The following is a 27,900-nucleotide window of genomic DNA, read 5'->3' as shown; positions in this document are numbered from 1 at the left end:
CAGACTTGAGTTCAAGATTAGTCTGTGCAATCAATAAAGATTCTGTCTCAAAATAAGACATAATAAAGGACTGGGAACACAGCCCAGTGGTAGAGTGCTTGCCTAGCATGTGCAAGGCCTTGGGTTTAATCCTCGCTACTACACACACCAATGATCTTCAATGACAGGGAGCAGAGGGCATGAGAACCAGAGGATTTTTTTTAGAAGAGGACTAAAACCAGAGGAAATTACAGAATAAGTCTTAAAGCCAAAGGATTCTTGGTGGTTGTAGACTTTAGATCCAGAGAGCCTTAAAGATTATGTAATTCAAACCCCACTTTAAAATAGCAGGATTGGGAGTTGTGAGATTCAGCCCAAGAAAGAACTAAAGATGATGAGGTGTGGAATTAGAGGAGTTTGAGGAAATTGAGGTCTGTAGCAGACCATGTTGGAGATGATGCTGTCTAGAAGGGGTGTGTGTGTGTGTGTGTCAATGATAGCATAGTCTAGAACCCCAGGGAAGTAAAAGATAACACAGTCTAGAACCAGGGGGAGTCAATGATAGCACAGTTTAGAACCAGGAAATGCCAAGGAAGGCTAGTGGTCATATAGTTTGGAACCAATGAAGATCAAAGGCCAGATAACATAGAATCAAAGAAGGTCATAGGCTGTACAGTCTAGAACAGCAGTTCTCAATCTGTGGGCTGTGACCACTTTGGGGATCATATATCAGATATCTTGTGTATCAGGTCTTTACATTATGATTCATATCAGAGGCAAAATTACAGTTATGAAGTAGCAACGAAATAATTTTAGAGTCAGGGGTCACCACAACATGAGGAACTGTATTAAAGGATTGCAGCATTAGGAAGGTTGAGAACCACTGGTCTAGAACCACAGAAGATCAGAGGGCCTGTGTCTAGAATCAGAGAAAAGACCAGAAAAGTGGCATGGTCTAAAACCACAGCAGGGTCATAAGGCATACAGTCTAGAGTCAGGTAAAAGACTGGAGAATGTGCAGGCTAGAACCAGAGAAGGTCAGAGGCTGCACAGTCTAGACTCAGAGAAGGCAGGAACAACACAGTTTCGAACCATGGAGGTCAGAGGCCACAGTGTCTAAAACAAGGGAAGGCCAGAGGTCAGGAGCACCTCAAACTAGAGGAGACCACTGGTGGTACAGTCTAGAGCCAATGAAGCTCACAGGCCTCACACTCTAGAAACAGAAAAAGATGAGAAACAATGGAGACAGAGAGCCAGGAAAAGGCCATGGATTGTAGGCTTTAGAACCAGGGAGTAGAAGGTCTAGAATCAGAGAACCCACAAACCTCTAGAAGCAGAGAAGGCCCAAGGGCCTACAATCTAGAACCAACAAAGAGCAGGAGCTGCAAGGTCTAGATGCAAGGAAGAGAGAAAGTGGTATAGCCTAGGTCCAGGGAAGGCCAGAGGTTACAGTCCATAAACAGTAAAGGCGGGAGTCAAGTATTTGAGATCCAGAGAAGGCCAGAGATTATAGGTCTGTGGAGTGGAGGAAGTGGCTGGCTCCCTCTCACATAGGAAGATCCTTTTCAGGCAGGGTCGGGGACCAGCAGAAAGTCAGGAGCAGAAAGGGTAAGCAGAGCTGGGTGGCAGCCTTGGGAGGCGGAGACTCCATAAGTTGCTTGAGTTGAGATCAGACCCAAAGTCTCCCCAAGTCCTGCCATTGCTGTGGATCTGGGAAATGCAGAGTGACTGAATGCCCTGTTGTGAAAAGGACCAAATAAAGCTGCTAGAAGAGGAACGGGAGAAACCAAAAAACCGTGATTACAGTTGTCTAAGCTCCATGGGGCTGGGATGCAGAGATGGATCCCTGATTTTCCCAACCCCTCATTCTCCCAAATAAAGCAAAGGTAGTCAGAGAAAGGGGTAGTGAGGTATGGAGAACTGTGGAGAACCCCAAAGGAATTCCTGAGAGGAGGGGGGGAGGGTTACACACCCTTCCCAGAGGTCACTGAGCTGAGATTACCCAAGAAGCCTCTGACTGCAGGAAGGCAGAAGGTTGGAGGGGGCTGAGGTAGGACTGTGGCTGGCTGGGGGGCACACTCAGAGGAGAGAGGCCCCATCCTGGGTGTAGGCTGCTGGTGTGGAGTGCGGCTGAGTCCTTTCTGGGGTAGAAGAAGAGGGCTGAGAGGAAGGCTGACTCAGTGAGTCTGGGCCAAGCCTGCTGCTGGGAGGAAGTGGTTCCTGGGCTGGATAGTTTCCTCATGCTGGTAGAGAGAGAGCAGCGAGGGAGCTAGGCCTGCAGAGAAAGGGAAGGTGAATCAGGAGAGAATGAGCACCCAGTCATATACGTACTTGCATCTAGAGCAGGGAGGCAGGCTGGCAAGATGGCTCAGTGGGTGCAGGTGTTGGCTGCAAGCCTCGACAATCTGAGTTCAATCCCTAGAAGCCATAGATTCGAAGGCAAAAACAAACCTTTGGGTTCGATCCCTAGGACCCACCTGAGGCTCCAAGAGAAGCCAAAGCTTTTGGTAGCTGCAGGGAAGATCACCATTAAAGGGCAAACAAGCCACACCCTGCGGCCACAATAGGAGGTGTTTCTTGAACACTTACTACCTAACGGTTCTAGGGTGAGTTCTGCCCATGCAGCATCTCCACAGTTCAATTCTTCAAACAGGTTCTCCGGGTAAGAACTGTAGTCATGGGCCCCCACTGACAGATAGAGGAGCCGAGGCTTCACAAGCAGCCGCCCCAAAACCACAGGGCTGGGAGTTACTTTGTGGAGTTGCTTTAACTTGGTCAAGCTCTGAAGTGGAGCTGGATATGGGTCCAGAAGAACTTGGCTTCCACCCTAAGGGGTAGCCTTCCTAAGTTCTTACCCTTCCTTAGCATCTCTCCTTCTTTCCAGAGGGCTCAGAAGTTGAAAGGGCTGTGGGCACTTTCCGCATTGGACAGTTTTATGCCAACCTGACACGGGCTAGAGTCGTCTGACAGGAGGGAAACTCAGCTGAGAAAATGCCTCCTTAGGACGGGGCTGTGCTTAAGCCTGTAGGGCATTTTCTTAATTAGCACTGATGGGGAAGGGCCCAGCCCAGGGTGGGTGGTGCTATTCCTCGGCAAGGGTTCTGGGTTCTATAAGAAAGCAGGCTGAGCAGGCCAGGGGGAGTAAACCAGTAAGCAGCACCCTCTGTGGCCTCTGCATCAGCTGCTGCCTCCAGGGTCCTGCCCTGCTTGAGTTCCTGTCCTGTCTTCTTCCAATGATGGTCTACAGTGTGGAAGTGAAATAAATCCTTTCCTCTCCAACTTGCTTTTGGTCACAGTGTCTCATCACAGAGAAAAATAGCCCTAAGACAGCTTCCTTCCCCTTTCCCTAAGATTCTTCCATTCCTTCAGTTATTTCTGGACCCATCCAGGGAGGAAGAGGCCTGACGTTTTTGACTTTATGACTCACCCAAGGGCTCATGAGAATCCACGAGTGGGGCTCTGGGATCTGGCTGGTTCCCTGGGAGTTGTCGACCTTGCAGAAGGAAACTCTGGGGAGTTAAGGAGACAGAGTTGTCATTATCACCATTAATGTCATTATCGGTACCACAACCATCATCATCAGCCTCAAACAGCCATTAGCATCATCCTATTAGCTCTGTCAGCATCAGCATTTCAACACTATCATCAGCACCAACACCATCATCGTCCTAAGCATCATCACCACCACCAGCATCATCATGCTTACCATCATTAGAATCATCACCATCACCATCATTATCATCATCACCATCATCATCATCACCACCATACCACCATCATCACATCACCATCACCATCATCATCATCATCATCAAAGACAAGGCAGTATGGTGCAGTGGTTAATTGCAGCCTGATAAGTACTAGTCATTAGAGAGACTTTGGGATAAATCACTGCTCAGGGACATCCTCTGGATGGTCCTTCCTCCTTTCTCTACCTCTGTGCCCCAGGAGGCTGACCACACAGCTGTGCAATTTTGCTGTTTTCTTACTGGACTCAGCAGACCCTAGCTGGTGGGAAGAGGAAGGTAGCCTTCTAGCTGCTTCTCCGCTGGGCTGCTGCACGTTGGCTGTGTCCCACTCTGGAAGGCGTTAGCCCTTAATGGCTAGGGGCAGTGCTGGCTGCTACAGCAGCTCTGCTGACCGCATACACTGTACTCACACCCCGACGGGCCTGTTGCTAAATTCTTCTAAGTGTGCTATCTGGACTGACGGATAACGCTCTTCCACCACTGTGTAACTGTCTTACCATAACGATAGTCATTATTATTAAATACTATTAAAGTGTCCTCATGAGGATTAAACAAGTTAATTTTGTACTTTAGTGCAGCAGTAAATGTGAGCTATTGGTATTAGTCGCACCCTTCATATTCAAACAGTTCTTGCAGACTACAGAGCGGAGAAGCCCTGAAGGAGAGAGGCATGAGACAGAGGAATTATGGAAGCCATACAACCCAGGGTGGCTTTAAGAAATAAACCGGATTTTGTTGTTGTGCACAACAAATTTTTTTTTCTCGTTTGTCTTTTGAGACAGGGCCTCACTACATAGTTCAGGCTGACCTCAATCTGATTATCCTTAGTCTCCCTAGGGCTGGGGTTTAGGCCATGGCCCCCATCTTTTTTTTTTTTCTTTTCTTTTTTTTCGGAGCTGGGGACCGAACCCAGGGCCTTGCGCTTGCTAGGCAAGCGCTCTACCACTGAGCTAAATCCCCAACCCCCATGGCCCCCATCTTGGCCCCAGTGTTCATTCTTTAAGCACTACAGTGGTACTCCAGCTGGGAGGCTGTCCTCACTTTGGAGGGGTCCATGGAAGGAGATGAGCTCCCTCCTCACCCGATGAGCTGCCCCGCTCATTGTTGACCTACTTCATGTGTTTTTGGCACTAGCTATGTATCTGCAGACTGAGAGGATCACGATCCTGGCTCCAGCTGGACCATTGAGCTGCCATCTGACCTTCAGCCAGCCCATCTATAACATAGGAGGTTTTATATCTGCTGGGTCCAGAGGATTGGCGAGCACCCTGCCTTCCATACCCAATCCCAGGTCTCTAAACCTACCAGGCTGAGCGGAGGCAGCAGGACGCTTCCAGGTTCTAGTCTTGGGGACCGCTTGGGGGGCTTCGTTTCCAGCAGCTCCAACCCTTTGTCCTCTGAGCTCTGGGCCAAGGCCCTGTAGAGAAACAAGCAAGATTCTCAGAATACAGTGATCTGGGCAAATGTGGGTATCTGTGTTAGAAGCTGATGCCCTTCCCACATACATGCCTACCAGTCTACTCATCCACCCACCAAACATCCTCTCATTCATTCATCTGCACTGTGACTGACTAGTGTCTACACAGCAAACCTTCATCTGTCTTCTCCCCCCATTCCTGTCTATCCATTTGTCCATCTACCCATTCCTCTCCCACCTACTCACTCATTCTGTTCACCTATCCACTCACCCATCTGTCTACTCATCCATTCAGTCATGAATATATTCATACATGCATATATTCATTCATGATATATTCAGTCATTCATGATATATTCAGTCATTCATGAATATATTCATTTATTCATGAATTTATCAATTCATTCATGCATACATTCATTCACTCACCTACCATGCTCCTCCTATCCATGCATAGGTGATCCATCCATCCATCCATCCATCCATCCACTGAGCTTTCCATTTATCCTTCCATACACCTACCTATTCACCCATCTAACCGCCCATTCACCTTCCAGCCACCATCCATTCATCGATTGATTTTTTTTTAATTTATTTAATGTATGAGTGCTCTGCTGCATATACATCCACAGGCCAGAAGAGGGCATCATATCCCATTATAGATGGTTGTGAGCCACCATGTGGTTGCTGGGAATTGAACTCAGGACCCCTGGAAGAACAGCCACTGCTCTTAACTGCTGAGCCATCTCTCCAGCCCAGTCTATTGATTTTTTTAATCTACTCATTTATCCATTCATCCATTTACCTACCCACCTACCCACCTACCCACCTACCCACCTACCCATCACTAATTTTCCCCCATCTCTCTATTTACCCATTCATCCACCTCCCCACAATGGCATATAGCTCAGCACTAGAGAAAATTACCTAGAAAGCATCAGTGAGGGCGCTGGGAGTATGGCTCAGTAGTTGAACACCTACCTAGAGTCCTCTAGTTAGGGGCTGCCCTATTTGACTTTAAACATGTGACTGAAGGTCTCTTCTAGAAAAGCAGTCTATCATTGAGCCACACCCCTAAACCCTCATGGGGGCAATACCTCTGAGCCACGCCCCCAGCCCCTCACTGGAGGATTCTAGGCAGGGGCTCTACCTCTGAGCCACGCCCCCAGCCCCTCACTGGAGGATTCTAGGCAGGGGCTCTACCACTGAGCCACACTCCAGCCCCTCACTGGGGGATTCTAGGCAGGGGCTCTACCACTGAGCCACGCCCCCAGCTCCTCACTGGGGGATTCTAGGCAGGGGCTCTACCACTGAGCCACGCCCCCAGCCCCTCACTGGAGATTCTAGGCAGGGGCTCTACCACTGAGCCACGCCCCCAGCTCCTCACTGGGGGATTCTAGGCAAGTTCTCTACTGTGGAGCTGTATTTCCAGCCCCAATTTCTTCTCACTATAATAAGAAATGGTCACTAAGTCATATGCAAATGTGTCATAGTGAGTGCTGCTGTGGGATTTGGGTAAATGGTGAGAACAGTGGAGATGGAGACAGGAAGCATGCCGGGGGATGGGGCTGATGCATGAGAGTGAACAGAGACATTCTGTATGCCTGTGCTATGTTCCTCTCTCGCTGAGGCTCACCTCTTCCGAGTTCCAGGCGTCAGGGGGGCTGTGGGGGGATCCGCCCTGGAGGAGCTGGAACAGTTCAGTCGTGGATCACTCCCCCAGCGGGGCAGCAGGGTGGGCTCAGGGATGGGTGGCGACAGGCCATGGAAGCTCCGAGCACGAGGCCTGCGGGCCGTCCTGGGAGGTCTGCGGTGGACTTTGGGCAATTGCTCGCTGGAGTTGAGCTGGAAGTCATCATCCATGGAGATGTACGGAGCCAACATCTCCAAGTCCAGAGTGTCAGGGTCCTGTAAGAGCCAGGAGGGTGTTTGCAGCAGGACCCATGGCCTAGGGAGCCGGCCTTAGGCTGGGTTCTGAGTACTAACTCCTCTCAGGTGTTTGCCTGAAGTTGAAGCTTTCCCTTATCTCTCAAATGGGTACAAAGACTATGGTAGTCAGTTCCCAAGGTGCTTTAAAGATTCTCTTTCAGTACGGTCCCTTTCCACAGAATCAGGTGGCCCGGGCATGAAAGGACATGATTCTGCACGTCTCTCGTATTTAGCTGTAAGGCTGGTAACTGTGACAGTCTCATTTGTGCCCATTTGTCTCTGTGTGTCTCTTTTGGTGACTTTGTGGTTTTGACCTCATCTCTCCAGCTCTGCCCGTGGCTCTCTATCTCTTCCTTCTTTGTCTCTCTATTCCTGTCTCTGTATCTGTTTCTTTGCCTGTCTCTCATTCTCCGTCACTCTGTCTCTCCCCTTTCTGTGTCTGTCTCTCTCCCCTTCTTCATCTCTGTCTCTTCTTAACCCATCTCTCTGTCTTTCTGTCCTCCTGTCTGTCCTTCTCTTCGTCTCTTTCTATCTTTCCCCTTCTTGGTCTCTGTGTCTCCCCCTCCCTGTGTCTGTCTTTGTCTTTCTCTCTCTCTGTGTACTTGCTTCTGTGTCTCTGTCTCTGCCCCTGTCTCTCTCTCTCTCTCTCTCTTACCTTGATTGTCTATCATTTTGTTTCTATCTTTCTTTCTGTCTCCCTCTTTGCTCTTTTGTCTCCTCTTTCCCATTCCTGGCCAATGAAACAATGGTCTACTATATATGTATGTATGCATGTATGTATGTACGTATGTACGCACGTATGTATGTATGTATGTATGTATGTATGTATGTATGTATCTTCCATCTATCAGTCAATCAATCTATCTATTATCTACTTGTCAGCTATCTATAACCTGTCATCTATCATCTATCTATCTATCTGTCTGTCTATCTACAATCTGTCATCTATCTTTATCTTTCATCTACCAATCTATCTATCCATCTATTATCTATCTATAATCTATCTGTCATCTATCAATCATGTCTGTCTATCTAATCTGTCATCTATCAATCATCTACCTATAATTTATGTTATCTATCTACCTATCTATCTGTCAACTATCTATCTGTCAGTTATCCATCCATCCATCCATCCATCCATCACATAAACATATCCATCTGTTTCCATCTATCTATACATCCACTCTTCCCATCACCCTTCTATAAAGCCAGATAAGCTGACCCCTTCATGCCGGTGCTTACCTGAGCTATATCTAGATCTGTCTCCATGGTCTTGTTTTTCCGGGCAGTGGAGAGTCTGTGTGCATTCTCCAAGCCCACAGCCAACTGATCTGGGAGATCAGCCTGAAGGGAAGAGAGCAGAGACATGGGACACTGAGTCTGAGGAGGTGCTGACAGTAACAGTTCTGGGCAGAGGTGGGGTCTTAAGCTGTAGCTTGCATGGGGTCAAACAGCAATGCAAGATGAAGGTGGTTTTTTTTGTTTGTTTGTTTTTTGTTTTTTGTTTTTTTCCGGAGCTGAGGACCGAACCCAGGGCCTCTACCACTGAGCTAAATCCCCAACCCCTTGAAGGTGGTTTTGATTGTTTGATTTGATTGCTTGTTTTCGTTTGAGACATTGTCTCATGTCTCCCAAGATGGCCTTGAATTACCAATGTAGCTGAGAATGACTTAGCACATTGGGTCTTCCTGCCTCCAGTTCCCAGATTCTGGGATTACAGATGTGTCCCTTCATTCTTGGCTTTCTTTTCTGATTTATTATTTTAAGGCAGGGTCTGGGATGCTTAGCTTTAATTATCAGCTTGCCACAATCTAGAATCTCCTAGGAAAAGGGACTGTCTACTCAGTAGTTGGCCTGTGGAAGTCTGTGGGTGATAGTTGTAATGAAGCTAACTGAGGTAGGAACTGGAGATATTGCTCGGTAGTTAAGGAAATTTGTTGCTTTCCCTGAGGATCCAGGTTTGATTCCTAGCACCCATAGGGTGACTCAAAAGCATCCATAACTCCAGTTTTGGCGGATCTGATGCTCTCTTCTGATTGCCACAGGAACGAGGCACACATGTGCTCTGACAAAACACACATAAAAAATTTAAACTTAAATGACGTGAGAAGACCCAGCCCACTGTAGGTGACACCATTCCCTAGTCAGGGGTCCTGAACTGCATAATGGAGAAATGATACTGATCATACACTCATTCATTTCTCTCTGTCCCGGACTATGGGTGTGGTATGACCTGTTGTCTCATGCTCTTGACATTGTGACTTCCCTGCCATGATAAAATAAACTTGTTGCTTGATAAGTGATAAGTTTCCTTTCCTCCTAAGTTGCTTTTTTTTGAGTGTGAGTGTGAGTGTGTGTGTGTATGTGTGTATATGTGTATGTGTGTGTGAGTGTGTGTATGAGTGTGTGTGTGAATGTGTGTATATGTATGTGTGTATATGTGTGTGTATGAGTGTGAGTGTGTGTGAATGTGAGTGTATGTGTGTGTATGTATATGTGTGTGTATGTGTGTGTGTATATGTGTGTGTTTGTGTGTGAGTGTGTGTGTGAGTGTGTGTGAATGTGAGTGTATGTGTATATGTATGTATATGTGTGTATGTGTGTGTATGAGTGTGAGTGTGTGTGAATGTGTGTGTGTGCATGTGTGTGTATGTGTGGGAGTGGGAGTGTGTGTGTGTGTGTGAGTGTGTGTGTGTGTGAGTGTGAGTGTGTGTGTGTGTGTGTGAGTGTGTGTATGTGTGTGTGTGTGTGATGTGTGTGTATGTGTGTGTGAGTGTGTATGAGTGTGAGTGTGTGTGAATGTGAGTGTGTGTGTGTGTCTCATACACATGAATGCAGGTACCCATAGAGTCCAGAAGAGGATGCTGTTGGATCTTCTGGGATTGGAATTACAGGTGATTGTGAGCCATCCAGGGTGGTTGCTAGGAACCAAACTCTGGTTCTCTGCAACAGCAACACTCTTAACCACTGAGCATTCTTTCCAGCCCCCTTTGCCACAGTTTGAAGACAGCAACTGATAGTTTGTCACAGCAATAGCAATGGAAGCAGAAGGGGGTCTCATTCCAGGCTGCTCTAGAACTCACTATACAGATAAGGCTGACCTTGAACTCTTCCCGCTTCAGCCTCCCAAATGCTGGTATGGCAGGAGTGCACCTCCATGCCTGGCTGCTTGTTTTTTGAAACAAGGTTTTACTGTGTAGTTTAGGTTGACCTTAAACTCAACCCTCCTGCCTCAGTTTCCCAAGTACTGGGGTCACAGGTGTGTGTCACCATACTTATCTTGTAACCTGTGTCTTGGAGAAACCCCGTCTCATTCCTAAGGTGGAGAAATTGACCAGAGCAGGACTCAAGCCAGAGGCCCCAAGCAGCACGGGTTCCATCTGCTCAGACAAGTGACACTGTTTACCGGAAGAGGACTTTGGGGTCTCCGTGCAGCTTGTGGGGTGCTAGGGGTGGCGGCTGTGGGAGGTCCATCCAGGATGGGTGCCATGAGGCGGCGCAGGTCTGGGCTACAGAAACGGCGAGGGTCAGCAGCCAGGGAGGCCTCACTCAGGGCTGGAGGGTGCAGGAAGGCCAGGATCCGTGGAGCGGGAGGGTCTGCGGGATGAGCAGAACATGGTTGCACAAGGCTGAAGGCGCTGCTGTGCTAAGCCTAGAGGATGGCTGTGTCATTTTCAACAGCACATCAGGGTGGCCGCTGTGTTTGCTGCAGGAGAGGAGTAGCCGAAGGGCCTCATTCTGAGCCATTTCACAGCCAGATTGCTGTGGGGCCCTGGAGGGTCCTAGGCGAAAGATTCAGTAACTCCGAATAGTTGTGGCCATTCAGTTCTTGTGTGTTGAGACTGGCCCGATGTCTCCCCCCTCTGCTGTATCCCTAACACCTCCCCCAACTGTGTTAAGAATGGCCCGATGTACTCCCCACTGTATCCCCTTCCTGTGTTGAGACTGGCCCAATGCCCCCCCCCCTTGTTGAGACTGGCTTGATGCACCCCCTTCTCTGCATCCCTCCCACCTTCAAGGAGTAGGAAATTTCGAGCTCTAGGGAACCACAGTGGAGAAGACAACAAAAACCTTAAGCAGTCAACCTACTCATGGCCGTAAGTGGGGCGGGGCAGGGGGGACTGGAGGGAAACACACTGTAAGCAGAGGAGCAGCATGTGGAAGGCACTGGGTGTGGCCTGCCGGGAGCACTGAGAGGAAACCAGCATGGTTTGGCTGCTGAGTGGCAAGGGGAAAGAGGCAGAAGACAGGTCCACAGGGCCTGGGGAGCCCATGTAAATGTATCTGACCTTCCTTCTTAAGGTCCTGAGGACACAAGGGCCTTGATCGTACCTAGACTGTTGCCAGGGATACCCTTCTTCGAGGAGGTACCCAGCTGAGGGGGTCTGCGAGTATGCTGCTCCGTTTGTTCCAGGGACAGCACCACTCCGTTCTCTTCTACACGGCTGAGAGGAGGGGGCAAGGCAGAAAGCAGAGTGGGAGTCAGAGAGGGTCCTTGCTCGCCTGCAGCTGCTTCCAGTGTCTTCCTACAGAGGCCATTTCACCCAGGAGCTGAAGGGAATTTGCCAGAAAGTAATTCCCCATACTGCCACACTGCTTTCTTATCAGGATCTATTTCATCTTGAGATGAGTCAGCCCTGTGTAGCCCAGGCTGGCCTCAGACTCCCACGAACGACCCTGATCTGCTAGGCAAACACTGTACTGACTGAGCTACGTCCGCCCCTTAGAAATGCTTTAGGATAAGGGAGACTCAGCCTGTGATGGCATTGATAAGTTGACTGATGCTTGCTTACTGTGCTGGGGATTGAATTTAGGACCTCATGCATGCTAGGCAAACTCTCCTCCACTGAGCTATCTCCCTAGTTCCTGGGATGGTGTTGAAACGAAACTTAAATCCTGGAGCAGTGGGGCCAACATACAGTCTCATACTTGGGAGGCTGAGGCAGGAAGTTTGAGAGTTGGAGGCTTTCATGAGCTACCACGAGGAGACCCTGTCCCAGCAAGACAAACAAAACAGATCTTGTCGCCACTGCCTGTAATCCCAAGGCTTGGGAGGCGGAGGCAAGAGGGCCAAAGTCTCAGCCCGACAGTGAGTTTAATGTTGGTCTGCTCTACAGAAGACTATGTCTCCAAAAAAAACCTAAAAAATTTAACATATTCTTCATTACTTTTCCAAATATGAAGAATTCATAGCTATATTTCTATGAATAAGCATTTATTTGAGAAGCTTCTATTCATAGACATCCCGTCCTCAAGGGAACAGATTTATAAATACATCCTTCTGTCCCCCGCACCTCCCAGCCCACAGTCTCTGGCTCTGGAGTCAACCCAAATGCTGGCTTTGGGGGAGTGGGTCTGAGGTTGAGAAACACGAATACATTTGCACCTCATTAGCATAAGCACCTAGAGGGCGGAATGCGGGTGGGTCTGGTGCTCCTGGCAGCTCTTGGAGGAGTGGGCCTCCTCCCCTCACTAAACCTACCCTAGAGGTGTACCAGTTTAAGCCAGCTACCTTTATCCCCTTAAAAGACATGGTGCACATAGTGACACAGGGACACCCTCGGTACACAGACAGAAAGGAATACCCGTAGACACCCAAGTGTCTACCTAGAGAAAGAGAGCACGCACAAAAACCTCTACGCACTCGGTGTCATATCTATGCATACAGGCTACAAGAGCTCAGTAATTTATTCATTCCCCAAACACCTCTCAGTTAAGCATCACAGAGGTTAGTAACAAGGACTCTGAACCCAGCGGATTGGGTTCAAATCTCAGCTCTGCCATTTCTGAGTTGCATGGCCTTAAACATGTGGCTGACTGTCTCTGGACTGGTGGACAGTAGGCAAATTGCTCTCTGAGGGAACTCTCTAAGCAGGAGCTATACTCCCAGTCATTTCCCTAGTCCTTCACTGGGAGATTCTAGGCAGGGGCTCTACCACTGAGCCATGCTCCCCCAGCTCCTCACTGGGGGATTCTAGGCAGGGGCTCTACCACTGAGCCACGCCCCCCAGCCCCTCACTAGGAGATTCTAGGCAGGAGCTCTACCACTGAGCCACGCACCCCCAGCCCCTCACTGGGGGATTCTAGGCAGGGGCTCTACCACTGAGCCACAGCCCCAGCCCCTCACTGGGGCACTCTAGGCAGAGGCTCTACTCCAGATTTTACTAATTTGAATTACTAAAGTGAAACTATGCAGAAACTTCGTTGGCAAGGTTGAGAGGACTACTTCAATCTCCATACACCATGGAAGTGAGTGCTAAATGAAGCAGCACTGTGAAAACCACAGACCAAAGTTTCCTGGCTGACACACGGACAAAGAACTTTGGTCCATTTATTCTTCAATGACCACTAGTCAATCTGAGAAAGGAACTGTTCGTCCAGACCTACTGGTTCATGTTTGTAATCCCAGAACCCAAGAACCCGAGGCAGGAGGATTGCTGTGAGTTTGAGAGGAGCCTGGGCTACATAGTGATTTCCATACTAACCAGAATTCAGAGTGGTACTTTGTCTCAAACAAACAGACAGACAGACTGACAAAGAAAAGTTACACATGCCCTGGCTCGATGCTTGGACCCCTAGTAAATGTGGAGGGGTCACACGGCCTCCCCAGTTCTGGGACCACAGACGTTCACAGTCTGGTCTCACTTCACATCATCTTTTCCTTAAATGACCAGCATGGGGCAGTTCCTGTGCTATCTGCCAGTGACGCCAGCCCCCGAGATCAGGAGTTCAAGATTATCCTCAGCTACAAAGTAAGTAAGCTTGGCCTGCAAGAGAGCCTATCTCAAAGCACTAATACGTTTTTTAAAAAAAAATTAGCCAGGGGCCCTATGGGTGCACACGTTTAGTTCTAACAAAAGCAGGAATATCTCTGAGTTCGAGACCAGTCTGGTTTACACAGAGTTCTAAAATAGCCCATGCAACACAGTGAGAGCCCGTTTCAAAAAAAACAGTTTTTTAAAAATTATATTTTAAAAGTAGCACAGAAAGTATGCACAGAGATGCATATGTGTATTCACATGGCCATATATGTTCCACATAGAGGGACACATTATGTACTTTCTTGCACACGCACAATATGAAGGTCTGCCTGTGCATACCACACACACACACACACACACACACACACACACACACACGCACGCACGCATGCATGCACATACATGCACAGACACATATACAGACATACACACAGAGATATAGACACAGATACACAGATACTCACAAACATACATACTTTGACACACACATACATTCATGGACACATATATACTCAGACATTCACACACAGACAGACACATACATACACATATGCACAGACATGGACAGATACATACATCCTCATACACACAGACACATATACACACTCAAATACACATGCAGACACATACACACAGAGACATACATACATACATAGACAGATGCATACATTCTCACACACACAGACACACATACACACTCAGATACACACACACACAGACACATATACACGTATACATGGACAGACACACACATACTCACAAACACACACAGACTTACACACAAATAAAGACACACACACACACACAGGCACAAACCACAGACTCACAAACACACATACTCAGACACACATGCACACACAGAACACACACATTCACAAACACACACAAACACATGCAAAGATACAGACAGACACACACACATGCAAAGACACACAGACACCCAGGCACACACACCTTACACCCTTCTGCTCACCTGATCAGGAAGTGGACGCAGATGATACTTTCCGACTGGGGGCCCCGCCCCCCTGACACCACTGTAGCCTGAGTCTGAGTCCACAGATAGCCTCCAGTCCGGGCCAGGAAGCGATACTGCCCCGTTACTGCCTGGCCCTTGCTCAGCACTGGGGAGAGGGGAGGTAGGGGTAAGGGTCACTGCAGGGACACCTGGGGACAGAAAGCTCAGGAAGCTAGAATTAGGAATAGGAGGTCAGAGAAGACAAAAATTCTTTGAGCTGTTCAGGCCCTAGTATTTGGGGTTCAGGGGGAGACAGGAGTCCCACAAAGCCCTGGGCTTTCTGTTCAGGAGACCAGGAATTGGTGTCAGCTGGGGCCATATAGCAGCTGGCTCTGGCCTGGGGACATATTGGTCACGTACAAGTGTGGATGCTCCTGCTGACTGCATCAGAGTCCAAAGCGTGGATGTATTCATAGGCAGAACAGCCAATCAGGTCATCGGGGCTGTAGCCAGCGACTTCTGCAATCCTGGAGTAAGACAGAGAGGTACTGGTCAAGGCCCAGACGGAGGGAAGGGGGCGGGTGTCATATACAACACCAGTAAGATGAGAGAGAGGGCAGCCACAGAAAGGCAAAGGGAGGATAATATACAGAGGGGAATGTAGTGACTTATGTCTGTAATCGCAGCACTCAGGAGGCTGAAGCAGAATTGTGAATGTGAGGCTTGGGATACAGCAAGGCCTTATCTTTACAAAACCAGGGGCTGGGGTGTGGCTCAATGGTAGAGCCCCTGTCTAGAATCCAGTGAGGGGCTGGGGGTGTGGCCCAATGGTACAGCGCCTGCCTAGAATCCCCCAGTGAGGGGCTGGGGGTGTGGCCCAGTGCTAAGCATGTGCAAGGCCCTGCATTCTACCCCTAGTGTGACAACAGTAAATAAATAAATGAATGAGAAAAGAAACATGGTGTGTGTGTGTGTGTGTGTGTGTGTGTGTGTGTGTGTGTGTGTAGCAAAGGGTGAAAAAGGAAGCAGCAGAGAAGATAGAAAAAGAATGTGAGAGAAGAAGCATAAAGCAGGAACAGACACTGCAAAGAGAAAAGAATAAAAATTGATACGGGGGCTGGAGAGATGGCTCAGCGGTTAAGAGCACCGACTGCTCTTCCAGAGGTCCTGAGTTCAATTCCCAGCAACCACATGGTGGCTTACAACCATCTGTAATGGGATCTGATGCCCTCTTCTGGTGTATCTGAGGACAATGACAGTGTACTCACATACCTAAAATAAATAAATCTCTAAAAAAAAATCGATACGGATAGAAAGCAAGACACTTCATTGTGTTCTGCACTGTGCAACACAAGGACTGCTGAGAACAATGGCAGAAGACAGGGGACATTATTCTCCTATGGGACAGTTGAGGACAATGGGGCACAGAGAGGTGAAGTGACTCGGTCAAAGATGCAGATCCAGGATGGAAACCCAAGAAGTCAGAACCTAGAGTCTTCATTGCTTCTGAGCATGTGGCTTAGTCTGCGAATGCTCTTCTAGTATGCACAGAGCTCCATACCTGGCATCCTGTGATCCCTCCCTTAGGAGGAAGAGGCAGGGCAATTAGAAGTCTAAGGCCATGGGGGTTGGGGGGAGACAGAGAGAGACAGACAGAGAGACACAGAGACAGACAGAGACACAGAGACAGAGAGACACAGAGACAGAGAGAGACAGAGAGAGAGAGCGACAGAGAGAGAGACAGAAATAGAGAGAAACTGACAAACAAAAACAGGTAGAGGGAGGAAGGGGACAGAGAGAGAGAGAGAGAGAGACAGAGAGAGAGAGACAGAGAGAGAGAGAGACAGAGAGAGAGAGACACAGAGAGAGAGAGACAGAGAGAGACAGAGAGAAAGACAGAGAGAGACAGAGAGACAGAGGGATAAACAGAGGGAGGAGAGAGAGGGAGGAGAGGGAGAGAGACAGCAAAGAGGGAGGAAGGGGAGAGACAGACAGACTGAACCACTGACAGACAGATTTAAGTAGGTGGTGGGCGGGTATGGTGCTGCATAAAGCTACTGCCCACCTCTCGTCGCAGTATGTGAACTTCATGTCCAGGCTGTGGCGACTGAGAAAGGCCCCTCGGCCCAGTGGGGGCTCCAGACTGGCTGGGTGGGGGATGGCTTCACAGATAAGCACCAGGCATTGCAGGGGAGGCTCGGAGCGAGGGCTCCCGGCGGGGGAAGTCTGTGCAGGGGGCTTGTAGGCCCTCATATGTCCTGAGCAGTGCAGCACCTTTGGGTGAAGTGGGGTGTTGTGAGCACTCATCCTAGCCCTAGGGCTGGAATGCCTGCTGTGTCTGGGTCCCACAAGGAAGAGGGGAGAAAAGACTCTCAATTATTCTTGAAAGTCATGAGGAGCTTTGGCATCTTCCTTCCCACCCTTGGGAAACTTGCATGATTTAATACGGAAGGCTGAGGACCTTTGCATCCTCAACATCTAGCCCCGGGATACTGAATTTCATAGGTGCTCTGATGCCCTACTGGACTCAGTCGGAGGCGTTCCACCAAATCTCTGAGCCTTGGGAAAGCCCAGATCCAGTAGGAAATGAGACTTTCAGGGGCCACACCCACCGTACTGAGACCAAGCCCAGCCTACCTTCCAGGTGGCCGCTTTGAGGTTCAGCGTGCGCCCCCTGCTGGTGAGTGTGCTCTTCATTCGCAGGGAAAAGTGGCGTCCTGTTGCTGCTTCCGACTTCTTCTTTGACAGGCCTAGGAAGCATGGAGAGGGGGGCAAGTCATTGAGTAAATGTTAGTCTCCCAGCCTCAGAGATGGCTTAACGGTTACAAGCGTTTATGGTTACCTCTCGCAGGGGACATGAGCTTGGCTCCCTGAATCTATGTCAGCCAGCTCATAACCAACCATCGGTAACTCCAAAACCCACTTCCTGCCTCTGAAATCACCTGTACTCACATGCACTCTCCGGCCCCTTTCTTCCCCCTTAAAATAAAATGAAAATAAAATCTTCTTCCTTCCTTCCTTCCTTCCTTCCTTCCTTCCTTCCTTCCTGAGACAGGTAGACCAGGCTGACCACGAACTTACAGAGATCTGTCTGTCTCTGTCTCATGTGCTGGGATTGAAGGTGTGTGACATGACACCTGGTAAAAATAAAATCTTAAAGTCTCCTCAGCCTCATCTCCAAAGTTGAGACCTGGAACCAGTGAAGGGACACCCCCTCCAAGGAAGGGACCCCCGCCCCAGGGGGCTAAGGGAGCCCCCAGGGAACGAATGCCAGGGTGTAACTAGCTCTGTCCACTTTTCTCTAGGTAAATGTTCCAGATCAGGGAGGGGAAGCCCAGGTCAATATCCTACCCTGAATGGTGGGCACTCACTTGGCCTGGGGGTCAGGGCATCCTGGAGTTCCTCTTGGTCGCAGGGATGGATAAAATCAAAGATACTGTGTCCAATGAGCTCCAGCTGTTGGTGGGGGGCGGGATAGAGTGTAATGGACAGAAGACACTTAACAGGACCCCTGAGCTCCTCCTTCTCTGCTGTCACTTCTGCCCCAAGACATGAGTCATCAGCCCATTCATTCATTCATTCATTCATTCATTTGTTCAGCACCTAATATCTACTAGGACCCTTTCTTTTTTCTTTTTTTCTTTTTTTTTTCCGGAGCTGAGGACCGAACCCAGGGCCTTGCACTTGCTAGGCAAGCGCTCTACCACTGAGGTAAGTCCCCAACCCGGACCCTTTCTAAATGACTGGCCAGATCACATGGATCTTGCTTTTTTCAGGGTGGTGTTTGTGCATGCATGTTCATGGGGAGGCATCTGGGGTACAGCCACATGATAATAAGACGCTAGTTTAATGACAGTGGTCTGAATAGTTCCTTGAGGAGGCAACATTTAAAAAATAAACATCCTGAGCTGGAGATATGGCTTGTGCAGACCAGGCCCTGGATTTGATACCAAACACCATGTCTGGGCATTTTGTGTCTAGCACCTATAGTTCTAGTATTGGGGACATGGAGGCAGGAGGATCAGAAGTTCAAGGTCGTCCTTTGCTATGTAGTGGGCTTGAGGCTAGCCTGGGGTGTATGAGACACTGTTTCAAGGGGAGATAAAAGCTCAACAATGTAACTAAAGTGAGTCTGTGGCTCTCTGGAGTAAGAGAGCGCTTTTAAAAATGGGAGTCATGAATGGTAGGGTGACCGTGCCTTTAATCTTAACATTCAGAAGGCAGAAACAGGTCCATCTCTGTGAGTTCCAGGCCAGCCTGGTTTACATATCAGGTTCTAGGCAAGCTATGGTTACATAGTAGGATCCTATCTCAAGAAAAAGAGGGGTAGGGAGTGGGGGATAGAGAGATGGAGACTTGTCACTCATTAGTTAAGAGCACTTGCTGCTCTTACAGAGGATCTAGGTTCACTTCCCAGGACCCATATCGGGTGACTGACAACTGCTTGTAATTCCAGTTCCAGGGCATCTAATGCCCCCTTCTTAACCTCTGAGGGCACCTGCAATACATGTGATGCACACTTGTATATTCAGGATTCACCTGCAATGCACATGATGCATGCACACACACACGTACACACTCAGGGCCCCCTATATACACATAAAATAGAAAAATATTTTACTAGTAATAAAGAAACAAAAATAAAAACAGGATTCACAAATGCAAAGGCCCTGGGGTGAGTCACACCTCCTGGGCAGGTCCAAGAATCTGCTCCTTGTTTCAGTTTAGCAAGTGAACCTGGTGGCAGTGAGGAGGGGACACACGAAAAGGCAGCCACAGTGGGACCCCACCCAATGGTGTCTAGAAGACACATTACTCTTCCAATAACACCTCTTGTAGCTAGGTTTGATGGTTGGCTCTACCACTTCCTAGTTTGGGACTTCGGGGCAGTCACTTGTCTGACTCTGAGAGCTCACCCTCACAGAGAAATTGGTACCAGGAGTGGGGTTATGTATCAGAGAGGAGGAACAGAGGTCCACTGCACAGCCATTTACATGAAAGACAAAAAAGAACACAAACTTTCTCATATAGGGCTTGCTTTAAGGATGAATTAAAAGTTAGTGTTAGTCCCCAGATGTCTTGCCCAGCTCTTTTTCTCTTGCCTGAGACTTTTGTCTACTCCCTGCTGATCCCTTAACCTCTAGCCTTTCTAAATCCATCCCCTTTCTAAACTCTAAATATGATTCTACTTCTTCAGCACAGCTTCCCTCTTGTTTTGTTTGACTCCTTCTATGGCGCCTCAGTGCCTGGGAGACAAACCTTCTCATTTGGACACATATTACCTGTTGATCTGTCTGACCTCCCCGCCTCCTCCCAGGCTGGGTCAGGTCTCAACTTCACATTTCCTACATCTAGCCTGTCCCAAGAGGCTTTGATCCTTCTGTCTGGTGCTATTCCTCTCTCCCCTCTTTCCTTAAAGGAAGAACTAAGGTTGTGTGGGGAAACCACAGTGCCCCCCCTCCCCCAAATCACCAGTGCGGGTGTGGCAGGCACAGAGCAGGCAGCTCACCTGACTGAGGCCCAGGTGCTTGCTGACATTTTCCGACAGGTAAGCCATGTCTCCCTCGGCGGTGAGCACCATGACGAAACCCTCCAGGGCCTTCAGGTAGCAGGCGTCCAGTGGTTCTCCCTCTTTTCCCACCTGGTTCCACTCCCCTGGTGCCCCAGCCGGTGGGGAGAGGGAGGATGGGGCAGCTGTGGTCAGTCATGGTTCTACCCTAGATAGCTTCCCTCCACCTTTCCTTACCCACATGAATGCATAGAAATGCCCAGGTGGGTGGGAGAAAATTCTAGGGTCTCGGAGTGGCAAGGAAGAGGGCAAGGCCACTGAGCTTTGGAAACAGGAGCATGAACTCCCAGAGGGGACATAACCCTCCAAGATTCTAAGACTGAACTCTGAGGGGTTGGAATTAGGCCACTTGGAGTTCCAGAGTTGTGGGTACGTTTTCTAGAATTCTTGAGGGAGGATATGGATGGACGGGACGATATGCAAGATGGGCAGAATACTAAAATGCTGGGGGCTTTCAGAAGACAGAGTTCCATTACATTTTGTTTGTTTGCTGTGGATGTAGACGTCAGAGGACAACTGGAAGAATTTTAAAGGAGCGAAGTCTCCCCCAGAATTCTATGGGGCAAGGGGAATTAACCGGCAGAGCCTCCCTAATAAAAGCTTTTCAATTTTCTAGATATCTAAGGGGTGTGTGTGTGTGTGTGTGTGTGTGTGTGTGTGTGTGTGTGTGGTGGGGGAGCATGCAAACACTTCCTTGGGTGGGTGTTGATAAAATAAAAAATAGAACCAGAGAGAGAATGAAGAGCGACTTTTAAGGATTAGCTAATCATGGTGGCTATGAGCTGAGGTAGAAGGTTAAAAAAAATGCAAGTCTTGCCTGCCTATCAAGGTAGTTCAAGGCCAGTTTGAACAACTTAGTAAGACAATATATGTCAAAATAAAACAGTTTTTAAAAAGGGCTAGGGGTGTGGCTCATTGGTAGAGCACCTACCTAGAGATGTTAAGTGAGGGGCTGTGGGATGTGGCTCTGTGGTACAGTGCTTGGGTACCACATCCCTTGGATTTGGGTACAATCTCCAGTACGGCAAGAAAGAAAAACAAACACATAAATTGCCGCTGCAGTGGCTCATTCCTTTTATCTCAGCACTCAAAGGCAGAGTGAGGGAGGCAGACAGATCTCTATGAGTTCAAGGTCTGCTTGGTTTACATAACAAGTTCCAGGCCAGTCAGAGCTACAGTGAGATCTTGCCTCAAAAACAAAACAAGATAAAACAACCAAAAAACTCAAGAAATAAGGGGGCAAAATACGAAGCCTAAAGCCTCAAGGGGCCGCTCTTAGATTCTAAGGGTGGGGCCTCCCGCAGGGTCTTCCTGAACCCAGGGCTCCGACTGGTCCAGCACTCGAAGGGGCGGAGTCTCGCCTAGAGAGCGGATCCCGCGGCCAGGGAGGCGGGGCAGGCTTCCTAGGGGCGGGGCCTCCGCGGCAGGCAGCGGCCGGGGACCGGGCGTTCCGGGCTCACCTGCAGCGCAGAGGCGGTGCATGCGCAAGTAGCTGATTGTGAGGCGCATGATGGAGGCCTTGTCCAGGTGCGCGCTGACGCCGCGCGCAAAGGGCAGGGTGTGCGCCAGTTGGTACAGCACCTCCGTCTCCTGGCTGCGCCTGCTGCGGGCCGCATCCCGCGACTTCTCCTTCCGCAGCTCGGTGCTCGACCTGTGGAAAGGAAATGGCACGCGGCAGGTCGCACGTGGGACACCTCCGCTTGGCGTTCCGGCGACATCTCTGGGCCTGGCAGTTTCTCCCCTTGGAGCCCCTTTGCTTGCCCCAAAGTTTACCTGTCTTGGTCCCAGTCCATGTGGCCCTCCCTGCGAGGCCTTGCTCCAGGCTTCTCCCCCAGGTTGTGTGCCTAAGGCCCTCTGTCTTCTCCCGGACTTAGCTGTAGCTCATTTCCCGAGCTAGAGACGCCGCCTGGGGGATAGGGAGGCCTCCGGGTGGGAGGGGGTGGTAGAGCTGGCTGGAGTCCAAGGGAGAGATGGAGCACGGAGAGCCCCAGCCTCCCTGGCCTTCCCACCCGGTTTCCCGTCCTTAGACAGGCTGATTCTCAAAGACAGAGATATCTCAAAGTCTAACGACACACCAAAGGGGCCTTAAGAGGGGCAGGGCCCCACTAAGGGTGACACAGCAAACCAACCCCTGTGTTCTGCCCAGCACCTCTACACCTTAATACATTTCAAGTGCCTGACTTTTTCGAGAGAGAGAGAGAGAGAGAGAGAGAGAGAGAGAGAGAGAGAGAGAGAGAGAATCAGTAATATTAATATCTATCAACTACCCATTATTATTAGGTTATTTTCTCCATCAAGTGGTAAACCTGTTTCAAATTCCGGATGGAGCAGCACATGCCTTTAATCCCAGCATTTAGGCAGATTTCTGAATTCTAGGTCAGCTAGTCTACATAAATCAGGTTCAGGCCAGTCAGAGCTTCTTGTGAGATTCTGTCTCAAAACAAACAAGCAACCAAGCAAAAAGAACCCAAACTTTGTTTATCTGATACCAAAGTCTATTTGTCAGGGTTTCCTTGTGTAGCTCAGGTTGGCCACAAACACCCACTAAGTGCTAGGATTCTAGGTATGTATGTATCACCTATAGACACTTGACTCATGGCTCTTTTCGACTGTTTATTTTTTAATGTATATTGTATCTAGTTTTATAGTCATCATTATTGATGCTTAAACAATATTTCTAACCCATAAGACAAGTTGATTAGCCTATGTATTTGGCATATGTAAGCATACATCTGACCCTCAGGGGAGCCCAAAGGGGATATTATTATTATTATTATTATTATTATTATTATTATTATTATTATTATTAATGTGTATGTATGTATGTATTTTTGAGACAGGGGTTTTCTGTTTAGTCCTGGCTGTCCTGGAACTTGCTCTGTAGACCAGGTTGGCCTCGAACTCAGATCTTCTGCTTCTGTCTCCTGGGAGTAAAGGTGTGTTCCACTACACCTGTTATTATTTGAGACAGGGACTCATGTAGCCCAAGCCAAGGATGACCCTAGGCTTCTAATCTTGAGTCCTGGGATTACAAATCTATAGGCATGTCACCATGCCTGGCCTCAATGGGGCACATTTTAACCCATTTTGCAAAGGGGGAACTGAGGCTCTGAAAGGTGAAGTCCTTTGTCCAAGAGATCACATAACCAGTACCTGGCTGAGCCCAGTCAGTGAGGTTCCTATTCTCAAGCTTTTCTCTAACCAGCTGCATGTGATGGCCACCCTCTACCCCGAGAAAGCCGGCTCTGGGGTAGGAAGGAGGCTGCTCTTTCCTAAACGCCTTCAATTCGGGGCGCAGAGGCCACTTCTGGGGGTGGGAGGGCTACAAAACGTTTTAGTCTGGGTGCGGGGGGTGGGGTTGGGGAGCCATTAGTGCAAGGCGGTGAGAGGCCCGGAAGGGGGCAGGCTGGCTTAGTTAGTATTGGAGAAGCCAAGGGGGCGCCCCTATGAACTCCCTCCTGGCTGGTGGGGGCAGGGGCCTCAGTCCTGCCTGCCCAGAGGACATTCCGTCCTGTACTGTACTGTTCCAGCCCTGTTTGTCTTCCTGCCCAGAGGGTGGGGGTGGGCGGGCCTCACAGAGCTGGGGGCCCTGGGACAGAGGGAACTAACTGGGAGAGAGAAGGGGAAAGGGGTGGGGGTGGGGCCGGTGCCCCACCTCCCAAGCAGCTGAGCTCTGTAATCCTACTCTCCACGGCTAGGGTGGCAGGGTTTCTTCCTCCATAGAAGGAGCCAGCTGGTGGCTGCAGAGGGACCCTCCTTCCCCTCTCAGCCTGTTCTCCGGATGTTCTGACGGGAAGTGTGGGCCTCTCACTGGCTTTCTGGCCTTGCTGTGAAACAGAGTGGGGGCTGCCTGTTCTGGGTCAGGGTTCCAGTGCTGACACCATTACTGCCGTTGCTCATTAGCTGAGTGACTTTGGGCAGGTTGTTTAACGTCCCTGGGCACGGTAATATCCTCCACCTCCTCAAAGGGTATTTTTTGTTTGTTTAGGTTTAATGGTATGTGAGACGAGGCCGGGAGACAAAGTCTCACTGAATAGCTCAGATACGCCTCAAACTCATGCCTCAGCCCCTTCCTCGAGTGCCAGGCTCACAGGACTGCATCACCTTGATGGATTCCTACAGTGGATTGAAGATTAAATGAGTTAATATATGTCAGAGCTCAGGAATTGAGGCTTGGCAACTGGCTAGTGTCAGTAACAAAAGGCTCTAGTGTGAGTCTCTTGTACCCTGGAGTAACCTGTGGGCCTCTGAATGTACAATTACCTGTATGCAGTTAGTCAGGCATGCAGGTATGTGTGTTGAGTGTGTAATCACAAGCCCAGCTTTCACACAAATATCTCGAAGGAAAGAAATAACCGTTGCACACTCAAAAATGAGAGAGCCCCCATTCCTGCCTTATAGCAACCACATGGACCAGAAATGATTACCTCCCTTTTGAGAAGGTAGGAACAGGGTCAAGCTTGACCACTTGAGTTCGATTCCCGGAACCAGCACTGTGGAGGAAAGAACTGACTCCTGACCTTCACACACTCTCAAAGGCAAACATGTGCACCCCTCCCCTAGACACACAGGTACAGAAATAAGTAAATAAAGTCATTTTTTTTTAAAAGATAGAAACAGGGCCTGGGATGTTTGTAGTTCAGTTGGAGGAGCATTTGCCCAGCAGAGCTACATGCCCAGGATGTGGTTCCTGCCTGCGAGTCTATCACTAAGGGGAGCAGAAGGAGCAGGAGTTCATGGTCATCCTCGAATGTAACGAGTTCGAGGTTAGCCTGTCTCAGACAGAGGCTGAGGTCCAGAGCAATGTCAGGGCTGGCCTGGGTGGCTCAGGTGGTAATCGCATCCCCATTCCAGTCTGCCTCACTCAGTTACCTCTCAGACAAACTTCATACCCACGGTGCACCCCCATGCATTACCTTCCTGCTTAGAAAGCTACCACAGATGGGTGACAGAAATTGCCAGAGGTCACACAGTGATCTCTAGGAGAGCCAGGTCTGTTGATTTCAGGCACCTCAGTGTGTGTGTGTGTGTGTGTGTGTGTGTGTGTGTGTGTGTGTGTGTGTGCTGGGAGAGAGATCTGTTTCCTCACTAGGAGAATTCCGACTCCCATTATCCAAGACTTGAAGCTGGCGCTCTGGGAGGGAAATCCCTGGGCCAAGATCATACAGCCAGGAAGTGGGAGTTTGGGGATTTGAACCCTGACTTTAGGGCCTGTGTTCTAAAATGCTATTCTTCAAGAGGGTGTGCCCATTACCCAAGGGACACTTATCTGTTCCTTTCTGCTTGGTGGCCTAAGTCCTTTCCTCCTGTCCCAGCACCGCCGCGGATCTCCCTAGCTGGCCCAACTCTGGTCCAACCCCTTGGCAGTGTGCCCAGCTTGGGACGTGCGCCTGGAACGTTGCCACCTTCACTCCGTGTTCTAGCTGAGAACAGAGGGTGGGGCCTGGGGGCCCAGGGTGAGGCCTGGGAAGGGAGACTTGGAGCTCAATGGTATCTTAGCTAAGACAGAAAAGACTCCATCTCTTCCTCACCCGGAACAGCTTAGGGAATTAAGACAGCCCCTTTCTCACATTCTGAGCTTTTGAGTCTTAGCTGGGAACTGGGGGGCTTGCAAAAAACCGTAAAGGATTTGAGGTGTGGTGGAAGCTTAGCTTTACATCTGAGCAGAGACCCCTTTGAGTTTGCTTGGAGGTGACCTGAGAGGCCAGGGACAAGGTTTAGGTTGGAGAAAGGGATTGGGGTAGGGGGTTAATGGGGAGTCTCTCTGACCTTGATCCAACTTGTTCTCATAGGGTCATTCGGTGGGGTGCCTAGCCATCAGTCCTGTTTTTCCAGGAAACCCTGCTTTCAGGGCAGTGTGCTCGTTCTTGATCTCCTATGATTACTCCCCACAACGAGTAAGATAGCTTGGAGGCAGAAGTTAGAAGAAAGAAGGGGGCCCACGGCGCCGGAGGTAACCACTCACCCTCACCCAAGACCCCTCTGATGCCAAGTGCCATCCTGGGGGTGTGGGAAGGGCCCGGAGCTCAGCCGTGAGGCGGGTGCGAGTTATGAATGGGTGTGAGGCGGCGTGGGATGACACTACAGGAAAGGGCTGGCCTAGGATGGTGATAGGGGGAGCACTCTAGTTCAGCTAGGAGAGGCCCCTCACACAACCATAAGGGGGCGCTGTCACGGGCGGCACCAGAGATGGCCTAGAAGGGGTGGGGATTGAGTTCCCTGGTGGGCTCAGGGCCAGAAGTTGAAATAGATGGGCCGGACCGAGCCAGCAAAGGGGGATCCTGGGTGGGTTGAGGCAGGGGTCAAAACTGGGCGTAGAGAAAAACCAATCAGACCTAGAAAACCAGAGAGGAGGGACAGGGGTGAGGCTTGAGGGATGCCCCAGTTTAGACAGAGAATGCCGAAGGTCTAGGCAATTTTTCTGAGGTCTCTTGTGGCAACTTGGCCGAATGGGCTCCACTGGCTATGGTCTCACCCGCAGCCTCTGCACCTGTTGCAAGGTGAACACAGAACACTTCTACCTAGGGCGCCCCCAGCTGTGTCCAGCCACAGGAGGGCGCTGCCTCCCTCCCTCGATCAGCCAGGGCATCTTTCCGAAGGATGTCCCTCAAATAGGGTTAGGGTGGGGCCCTCCTCCCTCAGTTACAGACTGTCGAGGCAGATGAAAGAGACACAGAACCAGGCTGTGGGAAGTGGCTCAGGTTTGTCCCGTTGGTACTGGAAAGGGGTGACCCTGCTTATTTAATGCTGTTTTTTGAGACAAGCTCTCTATGTAGACTAAAGCTGGTCTGGAACTTGCCGTGTAGGTTAGGCTGACTTTGAAAGCATCATTGTCCTGTAGCTTTCTAAGTGCTGGGTTTACAGGCGTGAATCTCCTTCCCTAGCTATCATTCCACTTTTTGAAAGGAAAAAAGTCCCTGGTTGGGTCCCACACAGCTTCTAATGAGACACCCCTCCCCTTACCCCCAAACACACACATTTCCAGGGCGACTCGAAGCTTGGGAGACTGTTAGAAAGGGCATGGCAAAAGCAACCTCTCTTCTGGAATTCAGAAGTAGAGTCTTTCAGGGACTCCCTAGAAACCTCAGTTTAGGGATCCCTTTTGAATATCACAAGAGTTAGACTGTCAAGAAAGACTCTTTTCAGGGACTTGGAGGAAAAGCCTCTTTTGGAAGAGAGGCCACTGCTCAAACGCGACCACCTCCAACTTGGAGTTTCACTCCCAGCCAGATGGAGGATTGAACCCGATGTATCAGAAATCGCAGCTCATAACTCCAAAGCTGGAGCTCTGGGGGTATATCCCAGATACCGGCAACCCTCTAGGGTGGAGGGTGCATAGGGGATGTGCCCCCCAATCGCGCGCCTCAGGGTGTCCACAACTTGAGCCACACCCCAGAGATGAGGGGTCCCCCTAAACCACCGTCAAGGAGAGCCCCCAGTCCCCATCATTCTATCCCCGAAGCCCTGTACCTCACGCGCTGCAGCCCCAACGCCATGGCTCGCCCTTCGCGGTTCCAGAGCCCTCGATGCCCAGCTACCCC

General features: G+C 49.7%; 1 protein-coding gene across 1 annotated transcript; it reads right to left on the bottom strand.

Moving 5' to 3' along the window:
* Window positions 1–1,778: 1,778 nt before the first annotated feature.
* Window positions 1,779–27,900, bottom strand: Hif3a (hypoxia inducible factor 3 subunit alpha). The gene is made up of 15 exons (XM_032894373.1): window positions 27,830–27,900; window positions 21,820–22,010; window positions 20,300–20,445; window positions 18,162–18,246; window positions 17,428–17,540; window positions 16,856–17,064; window positions 15,211–15,317; window positions 14,809–14,956; window positions 11,407–11,519; window positions 10,481–10,671; window positions 8,317–8,418; window positions 6,782–7,053; window positions 5,034–5,145; window positions 3,407–3,488; window positions 1,779–2,254 (listed from the first exon to the last, which is right to left on the bottom strand). Exons 1-15 carry the CDS (start codon window positions 27,853–27,855, stop codon window positions 2,157–2,159), a joined length of 1,995 nt encoding a protein of 664 aa, XP_032750264.1. The 5' UTR covers window positions 27,856–27,900; the 3' UTR covers window positions 1,779–2,156.

The sequence above is a fragment of the Rattus rattus genome, chromosome 2 (assembly GCF_011064425.1).
Source record: "Rattus rattus isolate New Zealand chromosome 2, Rrattus_CSIRO_v1, whole genome shotgun sequence".
NCBI classification, from domain to species: domain Eukaryota; kingdom Metazoa; phylum Chordata; class Mammalia; order Rodentia; family Muridae; genus Rattus; species Rattus rattus.
The sequence above is the reverse complement of the archived record's forward strand: the minus strand, read 5'-3'. Positions and strand labels throughout refer to the sequence as shown.